We start from the raw sequence: 14155 nt of genomic DNA, 5'->3' as shown, positions 1-14155 counted from the left end.
CTGGTAGAACTTAACGGGGGTGGGGCCGGCCGGGTCTGGGTCTCGCCCAATGGCGGTGGAGCTGGCCGGGTCTGGACCTCGTGGGATTTTGAGGGGCGTGTGGGTGGGTGGGGGCTTGACTCTGGTTCCCGTGGCGCGCCCCAGACTCTGACAGGAGGGAGATTTTCATACACATTTTATTAACTTTCTTTCATCTCTGACACTTCTATTATAGAGAAAGGGCAAATAGCAATATTAAAATAATTCCTCTAACTAATTCCCTTTTAATGTGCACAAATTTCGTGCACCGGGCCACTAGTTTGTTTGATAAAAACCCCAGCATTCTCCTTATGGAAGCTGTCCTTGCCTGAAACACTCCACTTAATTTCTTATCCTACACTTTTTTTTTGGTCTTAAAAACCTTCTATTTTGTACAGCTCATTGGAGCGCCCTTCCGGTTGCTAGATGGGATACTGCCCAATTCATGAATCACTAAATAAAACCAATGAAATATCCAAATGTACTCAATTGAATTTTCTTCTTTAATAGGCTTTAACTTACATGGCTACACCTAACTGCAAAGAAGCCTAGGGGATATCATCTCTAGTCCATATATTCAGGGAGAAGGGAGAATGGATTGGGGTGTGTGTGTGTGTGTGTGTAAAAGGGAGCAAAGAGCACTCTTGTACAGAGTATCTTACTATTTTGATTGTAAATCATTCTTTATTCTGTTTTGACACCTCTATTGTGTTATTTTTGAGTGCGATTGAGCAGTTCTCCAGTATTGCGCCCTCACTGATGTCTTGATCCTCATCTTTTTTTATTTATTTTTATTTTTTTATTGCTTAAAGTATTACAAAGAGTATTACATATGTCTCCTTTTTTTCCCCCCGCCCTTGACAATCCCCTGGCCTCCCCTACCCCCCAGTGTCTTATGTCCATTGGTTATGCTTATATGCATGCATACAAGTCCTTCGGTTGTTGATCCTCATCTTTTGACTATTTGCTAGTTCATTGGCACCTGTATTGTTGACTGTTGCATCTCTTATTCAGTGAGGGATAAAGACCAGCAAAGTAGAACCTAGTAATGTGAAAGGGATATTTGCTTGGGGCCTATGTGGTCAGTTGGTAAATGAATGTTTTTATGTTACAATGACTCTTGCTTCTCTCTAGAACCGTTTAACTATGAATCTCTAGTATAGTAAGTATATGTGCTGATTCTTGGAAGTATTGCACGCGGTTTATTTTCTAAAACATTTCCCTCCATTTATTACTCTTTTTTTCTTCCTTTTTGTAAATGGTGAGGTTCCCAACCCCCGTTGCAGCCACAGACCACAGAGAGGAACTTCAGTGTAGGACCCAAGCCTGTGTTAAAGAGCACCTGCTGTGTCTGTGTGTAGACCTGTGTCATATGGACAATACGGAACAGCTCTTCTCAGTGCAGCACTTCTCGGTCTGCTCCCAGGTTCACTTGCCTCTTTAGTCCAATCACCCACCATATGCTAGTGAGCTGGGGTCCAGGGTACATTACCAGGAGAGATAAGTCAGGTGGGCTCTGTAACTTTGGCCTTTTGTCTTCTCTTTAGGTAAGGGTTTTACTAGATATTTTAAAAAAATAACATTTATTTTTCAGTTACCATTGACATATGATATTAGTTTCAATTTAGGTAGAAGTAGAAGTTCTGAAACAGGGGCTTTAAGTAAACTCTACTGACCTTAGGGCATAATACAGCATAGTGATTAGACATTTCTATAACCTATAAAGTGATCACCCCAGTAAGTCTGGTACCATCTGCTACATATATGGTTATTACAATAATATTGACTATATTCCCTGTGCAGGACTTTACATCCCTGTGACTATTCTTTTTTAAATATATTTTATTGATTTTTTACAGAGAGGAAGGGAGAGGGATAGAGAGTTAGAAACATCGATGAGAGAAAAACATCGATCAGCTGCCTCCTGCACACCTCCCACTGGGTATGTGCCCGCAACCAAGGTACGTGCCCTTGACCGGAATCGAACCCGGGACCCTTCAGTCCGCAGGCCGACGCTCTATCCACTGACCCAAACCGGTCAGGGCTCCCTGTGACTATTTTTATAATTGGCAATTGTATGTATTAATCCCTTTCCTTCTTTCACTACTCCTCCCCATCACCTTATCAAAATGTTCTTTGTAATTATAAGTTTGTTTCTGTTTTGTTTATTTTGTGTGTGTTTGTTTTTAGATTCCACGTACAAATGAAACCATTTGGTATTTGTCTTTCTCTGTCTAATTTATTTCACTTAGCATAATTTCCTTTAGGTCCATCTGTGTTGTAAATGGCAAGATTTCATTCTTTTTTATGGCTGAGTAATGTTCCCTGGTAAAAATGCACCACAGCCTTTTTATCCGTTTGTCTATTGATGGACATTAGATAGCTTGATTCTTGAATTCCTCACCAGTTCAGCTTCAGTAGGTCAACAAACACTCAAAACTTTGTAACCTACTACATATCAACTGGCCGAATGGGTGCCTTTGTTCAATAGATTAGAAAGGCTGTAGCTTCGCTTCATGATCTTAAATGGGGAGCTTAGAATGTACCATTTATTCTGATAGAAATCAGCCTAATACTTTTTTTTTTTTGCTTGTATTTCTGTTACTTAATTCTGCTTTTACAAAAGGAAATTGAGTTTAAGCTGAGAGTATACATTGCAGGAGAGAGCATGGTTAGAGTTGTTCTGATATGATAGCTGCCCATTTTAGGTGCCTTTGAACAGAAATATAATCTACAGTATTTGGTTTCTCAGATAAACATCAGTCTGATGTTTATGCTGGATTTCTTAATATTGGGAACAGACGCTGACTTTGTCATAAACTTATGATGAGATGTATAAAGGTTATGCGTTCTGGTGTAGAAGTTCTGAAACAGAGGGTTTTAACTAAACTCTGTTGATCTTAGGGCATAACCAAGTGTTAGATTGAATTATATAATATGGCTGATTTTGTAGATAAAATAGTGCTGGGTAATGACAATTTCATGTGGCTCAATCTAAATGATGTGAATTTCAACAACCTCCAATGACTCTGCTCCTTCCTTTAAGGAGTTTATCCTTCCCCTACCCTGATAAGTAGGATGTTTGTTTCTTATTTACTGAACCCCTTACCAAGCTATCATTTGGTAACTCTAAGTTTGTTTTCATCTGTCTCTGACTACTTTTCCTGGTTAGCACTTCTGTTCTCTCTTTTTTAAAATCTTCACCTGAGGACATGTTTTTTAGAGAGAGAGGATAGAGTAGGTCGATGGAAGAGTAGATAGATAGATGATAGAAAGATGAGAGATAGCTAGATAGCTAGCTAGCTAGCTAGCTAGATAGATAGATAGATAGGGAGAGAGAGAAACATCTATGTGAGAGACAAACATTGATCAGTTACACTCTGCACACACCCTGACCAGGGATTGAAGCTGAAACCTAGGTATGTGCCCTGACCAGGAATAAACCCACAAGCTTTTGTGTATGGGATGACACTCTAACCAACTGAGCCACCCGACCAGGGCAGTACTTCTGTTCTCTTGATTAAAAATACAGTACTGTGAAAGGTGTAGAGACCAGAATGGACAGCCCTAGTAGCTATCCTTTTATGGTGAAGGAGGTGCTAAGATCTTTTGGTTAAAATTGTCCAACTGTGAAACTGAGAATCATGAGACTGGTACTCAGATTTGTAACACTGGACAGAGAACATAAATTCTTGGTGGCTTGGGCTTCTCATGGATGAAACTGACAGTTTCCATTATCTACTTCAGAATATTGGTGCTCAAAGACTAAAATGTTAGGTTTTCTAAACTTTTAAAAATTTATTTTTAATTTTTTAAAGATTGAGGTAAATTGACATATAACATTATATTAGTTTCAGTTGTGCAACATGATTGGGTTTTTGTATATATTGCAAAATGATCACCACAATGAGTCTAGTTAACATTAAGATTTACTTTCAGCAACTTTCAGATATGCAGTATAGTATTATCAGCTATAGTCACCATGCTGTACATTACCTTCCCAGGACTTATTTGTTTGATTATTGGAAATTGGTACCTTTTGACCTCCTTTACCCATTTTGCCCACCCTCTAACCCCTGTCTCTGTCTCTGAGCTTGTGTTTTTTGTTTTTTTTTAAAGAACTCACATATAAAAGTTATGTCATATGGTATTTTTTCTTTCTCTGTCTGACTTATTTCACTTAGCTTAATGCCCTCAATGTCTATCTTTGCTATTGCAAATGGTAAGATTTTGTTCTTTTTTTTATAGCTGCATAATATTCCATTGTGTTCATATACCACATCTTCTTTGTCCATTCATCCATTGATGGAGACTTAGGTTGTTTTCATATCTTGGCTATTATAAATAATGCTGCAATGAACATAGGGCTGCATAATTTTTTCAAGTTAGTGCTTTTAAGTTTTTCAGGTATATGTACTTGAGAGGGATGGCTGGATCATATGGTAATGCTAATCTTAATTTTTTTGAGGAACCTCCATACTATTTTCCATAGCGGCTGCACCAATTTACATTCCCACCAATAGTGAACAAGGGTTCCTTTTTCTCCACACCTTTGCCAGCACTTATTATTTCTTGTCATAGACACAGACAACAGTGTGGTGATGGCCAGAGGGAAAGGGAGGGTGGTGGGGGCTGGGTGGGAGCAGACAAAGGGAGGGATGGGAACATCTGTAATAGTGTCAACAATAAAAAAAAAGTAAAAAAAAAAAGACCTTCCAGACCATATGGTCTCTGTTGCAGCTATTCACCACTGCCATTGTAGTGTGAAAGCAGTTACAGACGATATATAAACAACTGAGTATGGCTGTGTTGTAATAAAACTGTAATTACAAATATAAAAAATAAAATAAATCAATTCCAGGGAAAGTAAAGAAAAATAATCACAGTATTCTACAGAGTTCAGCCCTGTAGAATACATCTAGAACAGCAGTCGCCAACCTTTCGGACCTCATGGGCCACCAGTGGTCCACAGACCATCGGTTGGTGACCGCTGATCTAGAACATCATAATGTAAATAAAAAATGGTAATATTACTACCCATATAAATATATTGAGGGTAAGTGAGTGCAGGAAATTTTCTTGTGTGTGTGGGTGGGGAGTACATTGTGAAAGACCTAGATCCTCCATAGTACTAGTAGGAAGTCAATAGAGCATACCTAACATTGAAAAACCAACAAGTAGCCACACAAGTAGTTACTTAGAGAGTGACAGTACACAAATGTGTTTTTTTTTTTAAATAAAAATGTTTGCCTCTGAGAATCAGAAAATTATTGGAAGATGGCAGTGGAAAGATATATGCTCTCTACTCTTCTCCCCTAAAAGTCTATTAAAACTTAAAAAAAAAACAGAGGAAAATAATCTTATCTTCTTTAAAGAATTATTATTTTTTTTTTAAGTTGGCAAAGTTTTACTGATTAACTGTAGATCTCTCAATACCTTTAGGTTCATCTCCTAAAAAAACTCTTTCCATGAACCTTCAAACTTGATCTAATTTGGCCTAGTTGCTCTCTTGGCCTGCTGCTCAATGTCATCTTAGGTTTTCCCTCCAGCATCATCTGGGAGATTCTCCTTACCTTTCTTTTGTGTTGGAACCTTTGTTTCCCGTATTCCATGTATTTTGTGGCTTACTTCTCTTTGGTAGAGTACATCCTTAAGTGGCTTTTTGAGAAGGCTGAATAGGAGGTAAAAAAAATTTAAGCCTTGCATATTTGAAAGATGTCTTTATTCTCTTGTCACCGCATTGCTAGTTTGGCTGAGTATAGAATTTTGGGTTAGAAATCCATTTCCTTTGGGATTTTTCTCCATCATCCTGCATTGCCTTTGATGAGTGCCACTCTGAATTTCAATCCTTTCTATGAAACCTACTTTTAAGCTTGTGGAATCACCTGCCCCTGGTATTGAGACCTTTTGCCTATAGAGCTGTAGGTGAGCCACACCCCACTTATTCTCCAGGACTTCCAGAAGTCTTCCGTTCGGTAACTATGGTGTTACTCACTGGGCTGGGAACTGCACATTTGCATATGACCTGTTTTCTAGGGCATAGCTTGCCTTTCTCTTACAGTCAATATTTGTAAATTGTTTACACCCTGTGTTGAAGATGTGCTGCACAAAGATGAAAAGATAATTTCCAAAGATGTGGTATTTACAGATCAGCAGCTTCTCAGGAGGAAAAGAAAAAAGGAAAGAGGGCACCAACATTTAATGTAGAATAAGGAAGACCAACTTAGATGCAAAAGGAACAAGAGCTTTTTTCCTCCAACATTTTATCTTAGTTTAGCTAATGGGTTAATTGTTAATAGGTCTTTTATCCAACTATTTACCGAGAGGCTGCTGTAAACACCAAGAATGGTCTAGAGAGTTAGTGGAAAAGCCCAAGCTCTTTCTTCAAGTTAATGGCTCTCAAATCTACTTGCACATTAAGTTATGATGCCCTGGGCCTCACCCCAGAACAACTGAATAAAAAGATCTGGGTCCTGGACATGTACATTAAAAAGAAAATCTCCTGACCTAGTTGGTTTGGCTCTGTGGTTAAAGCGTTGGCCCCAGACTGAAGGGTCGTGGGTTCGATTCCGGTCAAGGGCACATTCCTCAGTTGCAGGCTCTATCCCCACTCTGATTGGGGCCTGTGGGGGAGGCAATCCGTTGATGTGTCTCTTTCATATTGATGTTTCTCTCTCTCTGTCTCTCCCCCTCACTTCTACTCTCTCTAGAAAATCCATGGAAAAAATATCCTCCGGCGAGGATTAAAAAAAGAAGAATATCTCCTTAGGTTGTTCTAATATACACTTAAGGTTGAGAACTATTTCTTTAGTAGGTTAAAATCTAGGTGAAAATTCAAACATGTTCATTAATTGCTGTATAACATGGAAGATTATGATGAGCTCTATGATGAGTGAGACAGATTATGGGTATGTAAATTGGCAGGGTTTTTTGTTGTTAATCCTCACCTGAGGATATTTTTCCATTGATTTTTAAAGAGAGTGAAAGGGAGAGGGAGAGAGAAACATTGATGTTCAAGAGGTTCATCTATTGATTGCCTCCCGCATGTGCCCCCCACTGGGGCTGAGGATCCTGCAACTAAGGTACATGCCCTTGGCTAGAATCAAACCCGGGACCTTTCGGTCTGCAGGCCAACACTCTATCCACTGAGTCAGACCAGCTAGGGCTGAATTGGAAGGTTTTTAATTAATTGGAATCATCATGAAAGGCTTCATCAAGAAAGTGTGTTTTGAGGTAGAGGAGCTTTCATAGGCAGAGAGGGGACTCTAAGCCAGGGATTGAATGCCAAGTAGTTTGATTGGGTGTAGAATACATGGGGAACAGTAGAAATAAAAATTCAATGTTAGGTAGTAGCCAGACTCTAGACAATTCCAGTGTCAAACTAAGGAGTTTGACTTTATCCTGCAGGTGGGAGGAGGCTTTGAGGAGACATTGAGGGAGGCATTGAGGATTTCTGTTGAATAAAATGGCATGACCATTGGTGTCTTTGAAGAGCGATCCAGTGGGAATGAGGGGTATGTAGTGTGAATAACATGAGGAAAGGAAGATCAGTTGGAAAGCTCCTATTGTGGTCAAGAGTATAATGCTCTGAGCTAGGAAAAGAGCAGTGGAATGAAAAAAATAATGATGAACATTTGTATACTGTTTTCAAAATAACGAAGTTCTTTTCCACATCTCATTAAACCTCACAATAACTTCATTTACTTCCATGTTTTATAAAGGAAGGAACTGATATACAGAGTTAAGCTGCTCTGAAGTAACCAAGTGGAAAATGGAAGGGCCCAATTGGATGACGACAGAGCAATACTAGGGAGTTGCAAGGTGCTTCTGAGATCAGGTTGGGTGTGAAGACGGTGGAATTCCTCAGTGGCTCGCAGGAACCTCCCAGCAGCTGGACAAAATGCTCCCGGGAAAGGCAGCGGGGCAGCCTGGCGGGTCATTGTATTTTAATAAATTTTTATTGATTTCAGAGAGGAACGGAGAGGGAGAGAGAGGATAGAAACATCAATGATGAGAGCGAATCATTGATCAGCTGCTTCCTGCACACACCCTACTGGGGATCGAGCCCGCAGCCTGGGAATGTGCTCTGACCCCTGACTGGGAATCGAACCATGATTCCTGGTTCAGAGGTCGATGCTCACCCACTTCCATTGCATTTATGGTTTGATACACAATGATGCCTTATAAAGGTGTGAAGGAAGGGAAGAAATGGCTGTCACCAATTCAACTTGTCTCAAATAAGAATATTCAGGCCTTTTCTGAGTATCCTGAGTTTTCAGATAGCTAAATTTTGTTGAATATTAGACGGCTTAGTCTGGACATGGGGCTTCAAATATGGGCTGAGTAGGTTGGCTATGACTGGGTTTCCTTTTCTCTTGTGGTTGAGAAGAGAACTGTGGAGTGTGGTAGTGTAGACGAGAGAACGTCCTCATGTCTCTGGTGATTAGGGTGTTTGATCAAGATTGCGTCCTTGTCAGAGCTGGGGAGTGAACCATAGCCATCACTGTGGTAATTCACATTGTTCACACATTTACCTTATCTGCGTGCTTGTCCGTTTTGTGTAACAAGACCCTGAGGCTATTCAAATAGAAGCTGAAGTCAGCCATGCAGGTGATGAATTGTACTTTTCCATCCGAGATGTTTGTGTCCTTGCAATCAGATAGCAGAAGGGCGTGCCAGAAAGTTAAGGGATGCTGGGAGGTACAAAGCAGAGAATCCTCATCATGGCAAACCTTGATTAGGTTTTCTGTAAAATGCTGGGTGTGGGTGAAGGGAGTGAGGCTGGGGGTGGAGTGGAGGTTGAGCTTTTGTGACCTGGCATTCTCAGTCCAGGTGTGTAGAATAACATTTATTGGCTCTGGTTGTGGGGAGGATCAAGGCTTATTTTGGTGATTTGAAATGACAATATCCTTGGAAAATCAAAATGTCACATTTTATTTCAACTGTTCATTTTCTTTAGAATACTGGAATCTTCAATGGCAGGAGAAGGAGTGATCAGAAGACCGAGATGAATTTTAACACTATTCTAGAAGAGATTCTTATTAAAAGGTCACAGCAGAGAAAGAAGACATCGCCCTTAAACTACAAAGAGAGACTTTTTGTGCTAACGAAGTCCATGTTAACCTACTATGAAGGTCGAGCAGAGGTAGGAGACAATCGAAATGTGCTTTGCTGATTTCTGTGTTGTTACTACTTCGTAATACTGCCCCCAATCGTATGGAATAAGCTTTAGGTTAATGAAGTTAATAATGAAGTAAAGGTAATAATATGTTATTTTGGATTTGAAAGATAAAGTTTAGGATGTGGATATAAGTATTCACAAGTTCATTAATTATGGGTTTGGTATATATGGGTAAACATTTTCTATCAGCCTACTAAATTAATCTGTTAATGAAAACAAATTAAATCATTATGGGCTTCATTAAGTATATTGTATACATGGCTCTTTCCCATAAGTTACTGTATTACATACCAAAGTCTTCTTTAACACGTGGAAACTGTGTCTGTATCAATTCATCATAAAGTGGGACAGACCTCTGCCCTCTCTTGGTTCTCTGGACCCCAGGCTCCTTCACTACGATGGCAATAAGCGTTTATTGAAACTCTTCCTGTTAAGTACAGCTCATTGTGCTTTGGGAGTGTGCTGAGAAATTCTGTTCTGGAAGGTGGAAATTCAGGCAAGCCGTGCCTTCCAGCCCTGACATTGGAAAACCCGTGTTTCAGTTCCCGTGATGGGCCACTCTTTGGTGTGCCCTCCTAGTTCTTATTACTCACAACCAGCTCACATTTCTGCATATTCTAATGAACTGGTGATTGATCTTCCCGGCAATTTATGTTGTTTGATCTTACTCATAATAACACAGAACAAAGGGGGTTTCATACGTGATCTTGCATTCTGCTCAGGGAACTAAATGGCACGTGGGTCAGATCATCTGACACTCTAAGGGACGCTCTGTGTGGTATTGCGATGGGATCCAGGGGAACGCAGGCTGGGGGTTAATCAGGAAAAAGGCCGCGAAATAACGGGGAGAAAACAAGGGGAGGACAGATTTCTCTATGTCGCGATGTGGAATAAAAACTTTTCAAGTAGTGAGTAAATCTCCAACAATTGCTAGCTAAGAAATCAGGAACTTTTTATAACTGGACTTAGGTACTACTAACTTGGTTGGTGTGTTTTCTGTAATGCTGCTCCAGGATGAAACTGGCAAAGAGTTTATAAAGTCGCGGAGTAGGGAGACTAGTTGTGTCGGATCACGAAGGCCACCTCCAGGTGCGATGATTTGTTAGGAGAACTCACGGCACTCAGCATATAGTTGTACTCTCAGGTACAGTTTATTTGCTTTATTACAGTAAAAGGAGACAAAGCAAAATCAGCAAAACTAAAAGGCAAATGGGGCAAGTCTGGAGGAAACCAGGCATAAGCTTGCAAGAGTCCTTTCTCAATGGAGCCAGAAAGGGTGTGCATAATTCCTCCAGCATCGAATTGTGACAATTATGAAATGTTGTTACCAGGAAGCTCATTAGAGACTCAGTAGCCAAGGTTTTCATTGGAGGCTGATCACGTAAGCACCCTCTGCCTAGCATGTACCAACATTCAAGACTCCAGAAGGAAAGCAGGTGTTCAGCTTAAACACATTGTTTGTACAAATAGATTAGGCTCAGTGAGCTGTTCTTATGGGTGCTTGGAATGGCAGGGCCCTCCCAGAGTTCAGGTTTAAGCCAAGGGCCAACCTTGTAAGCCGGCCTTTCCCAAGATAGTAGTCTCATAGGCCAGCTCTGTTAACTCTTTTTTTGCAAATCAGTGGTAATACTGGTAAAAATTTTTGAGCACCAAATATATGCCAGGCACTGTGCTAAATACTTTATATGCATGACTCTTTCCCCTCAAAACAATGCTAAATTGTATTATCAGTATCTCCCTTTAAAAAATGAGTGATGTGAGGCTTAGAAAGTTTAAAAACTTGCATAAGATCATACACCTAATGAATTACAGGGCTGTTTTCTTCAAAGCCTATCTTTGAAACCTCCTTGATACTCCAAAGTGAAAAATTCTGTTAAATCTTTCTATAACACAGGTAGAGTTGTATTTTAAAGGAAGTGTATTTTTATTACTTTCAGTTATGAATTTTTGAAATTTTCTCTGCGATAGAAGAACATTAACACTAGAGAGGGTTTTTGTCCTGGTTCTGCCACTATCTACTTGGACATTTTAAAACAGTGCTCTTCCAATTTGTATATATAGTTTAGAAATTACTTTTCTATACATTTTCTATCTCTTCATACTCTGAACTCCTCCTTTGTCATCACTGCTTCAACCCAAGCACGCGTCCGATCTATTACCAGGTCCCATGAATTCTCCTTCTCTTTGTTACAACTTTAATGCGGCTCCCCACTCCATTCTCTTAGGTGGATTACTGCTCTACCTGATTCCACTCTTGAATATTTATCTTTCGTTTACAGAGTCTTCAGAGAGATATTGAAAACCTGTATCTTCTCTTTGATCTTCTCTAGGATCAAGTTAAAACTCCTTAGCTTGGAATACAAGGTGCATAATGCAATTTTCTAGTTGCCAACCCTACTTCCTCCAGCCTCGGCCATATCTTCTACCTGCAATTGCCCTGTCTCATGGTGCCTTTGCCAGTCCTACTCGGAGTGATATCCTTCTCTACCTTCCTGCCAGGACCTCTCTCTCCATCCACTGTCTTTTTCAGCCACCAAAAATTTGTTGAGTGCCTGGCAAGTGCTCATCTTTCCTTACGCCGCTCACTCCCCACCTTCTCTGAAGCCTTTCCTAGTTCTTTCCCACTAAAGGTACACTCCACACCCCACTCCAACCCTCTGTGCCTGTAAATATTTTTATCATGGCATCTTGGTCGTCTGACTTCATTTACATTTCTTAGTCCTTCATTGGACTTCAAACTCTTGGAGGGCAGGGTTCACAGCTTATTTATCTTCGCATTTCTGAGGGCCCAGTGCACAGTGGGTACTCGGTGGGAGGGCTGGCTGGGTGGAAGGAGAGATGGAGAGACCATAATCTTAGACACAGGCAGGGCAGACTCATCCTAAACATACATCATGAACCATGATACCCAGCAAGGTTGTCACACTGCAAGCAAGTTCAGCGCTTTTTCCATAATGCCACCAGTGCATCCCTTATCATTTTATTCCAGCTGTACTAAAATCGAACATTGTTTGTAATGAGATGCTTGAAATTTTAGTTTTTTACCCAGGATAACGGACAGGACGGTTGAGGCAATCAGTTACGAGTATGACGTGACATGAGTCTTTTAAGCATCCTGGGGAAACTCTCATATTTCTATGGAGTCTTCTCGGTCATAGAGGATGGTTTTCTTGACCAGCCCTGGGAGCCTGGAGACTGTGATATAGAGATAAGAGCCTCCTGAAGTCCTGGGATGATCAGATGTTTCTCTCCTGGTTGTATCCTTAGACTAGGGGGACCTCCCAGTGGGAAGCATAGGTTTCCAGGACACTTGTAATCCTATCTGAGGATTTGTATCTCTCAGCACGTTGTCTGATTCTGGAGAATGGGTGTGGGCTGGGAAAAGTTTCTTTTATTTACTATAGAGAAATTGGAAGCATTTGCATCACACTTTACCAGATAGTTCACTAGCTTGTAAAAAGTGATACAGCTCTAAACACTCAATAGAAGTAGTACAGTGCTTATTGTACAAGGAAACGTTTTTGGCTCTGAAAATTCTCAACTGTATTTTCCCAGAAATTTTTTCTTTTATTATCTTAAATTTTTTTCATTATTTAAAATTGTTTTATTTATTGATTTGAGAGAGCGAGAGAAACATTGACTTGTTGTTCCACTTATCCATGCATTCATTGGTTGCTTCTTTTATATGCCTTGACCATGGATGGAACCTGAAACCTTGGCATGTCTGGACAATGCTCTAACCCAGTGGTCGGCAAACTGCTGCCCCTTGAGTGTAGCTCTTCCACAAAATACCATGTGCGGGCGCGCACGTACAGTGCGATTGAAACTTCATGGCCACACTCAGGGAGCCAAAGAGCCGCATGTGGCTCGCGAGCTGCAGTTTGCTGACCACTGCTCTAACCAAATGAGCTACTCGGCCAGGGTGAAAACTCAGTTTCTTGTAGGCAGTTGAGTTTCCTTGTTTCTGAAAAAAGGTAGTATTGACTTCCTCTCTTGTGTCTCAATTTCCTTTCTATGTCTCTTCTTCTGATTCATATCTGCCTTCTTAATCTCCTGTCCTGGATCTGAACTTTCTTGTAATTAATCATTTACTAGGATATGATCCATCCTCTTAATTTACCAATTTATTCAGTTTCATTTCATAACATTTTACTATGTGTTTTTTTTCTCTAGGAAACAGAATCCTACTTAAGACAGAAGGTAGTTGGGTGGGAGGGTACCATTCCTTCCATCTAGACTCTGAAAATTTTTTTTAATAACTTCATATTTTGCTATAGTTTCAAACTTTGAAAAAGTTGCAAGAATAGAAGGAACTCTCAAGTAACCTCTCAAGTAATCAGATTTATGAATTTGCCTATGGTTTTGTCCAGTTTGCTCTATCAGTCTCTTTGTCTCTCTCTTTGCATGTTATTTTCTGAACAATTTGAGAGTAAGTTGTAGATGTTGCCCCTTTTATCACTTTACAGGTCATTATATATTGTCTAAGACCAAGACCATTCTCTTTTATAACCACAGTACAATGATCAAAATCAAGACTTTAAACACTGATACAATACTACTGTTGAGTCTATAGTCAAATTTCATTTATTTTTCTGCTCATGTCATCATAGCTATTTCTCAACTTCCTCCCCTTGCCAAGTTGAGGATCTAATCCCTGACCACCCATTGCATTTAGTTGGCCAAGACATAAAGTTTTTAAATATCGGTGGTGAGAGGAAGAGAAATGTAAGGAAGAAATGCTGTCTTTTGTTGCATACTATAAAATGCCAGCTGCTGGGGTCCAACCCCAGCAGGTCCAGGGGTCCCCAAAGGTGTTGACGGAGTCGGCAAAGAAGGAATGACACGGAGACAGCGTTCAGTTGATCAGCAGCCTAGCCAGGATCTCTAGCCACAATCTCCAGCCAAGTTCTGTGTCCATGTTCTCTTGCTAGGTTCTCCAGCCAGGTTCGGTTTAGG

At 40.3% G+C, this 14155-nt stretch overlaps 1 protein-coding gene across 1 annotated transcript in view; it reads left to right on the top strand.

The window, feature by feature from the left end:
• The window catches only part of TEC (tec protein tyrosine kinase), a 102591-nt gene that overhangs the window by 8665 nt on the left and 79771 nt on the right, over window positions 1-14155 (top strand). The window contains exon 2 of the mRNA XM_015560977.1: window positions 8978-9163. Within this exon, the coding sequence (XP_015416463.1) occupies window positions 8978-9163 (186 nt within the window). The remainder of the gene's footprint in view (window positions 1-8977; window positions 9164-14155) is intronic.

Source organism: Myotis davidii, unplaced genomic scaffold, assembly GCF_000327345.1.
Source record: "Myotis davidii unplaced genomic scaffold, ASM32734v1 scaffold455, whole genome shotgun sequence".
Taxonomy (NCBI): domain Eukaryota; kingdom Metazoa; phylum Chordata; class Mammalia; order Chiroptera; family Vespertilionidae; genus Myotis; species Myotis davidii.
This window is presented reverse-complemented; position numbering and strand designations above follow the sequence as displayed.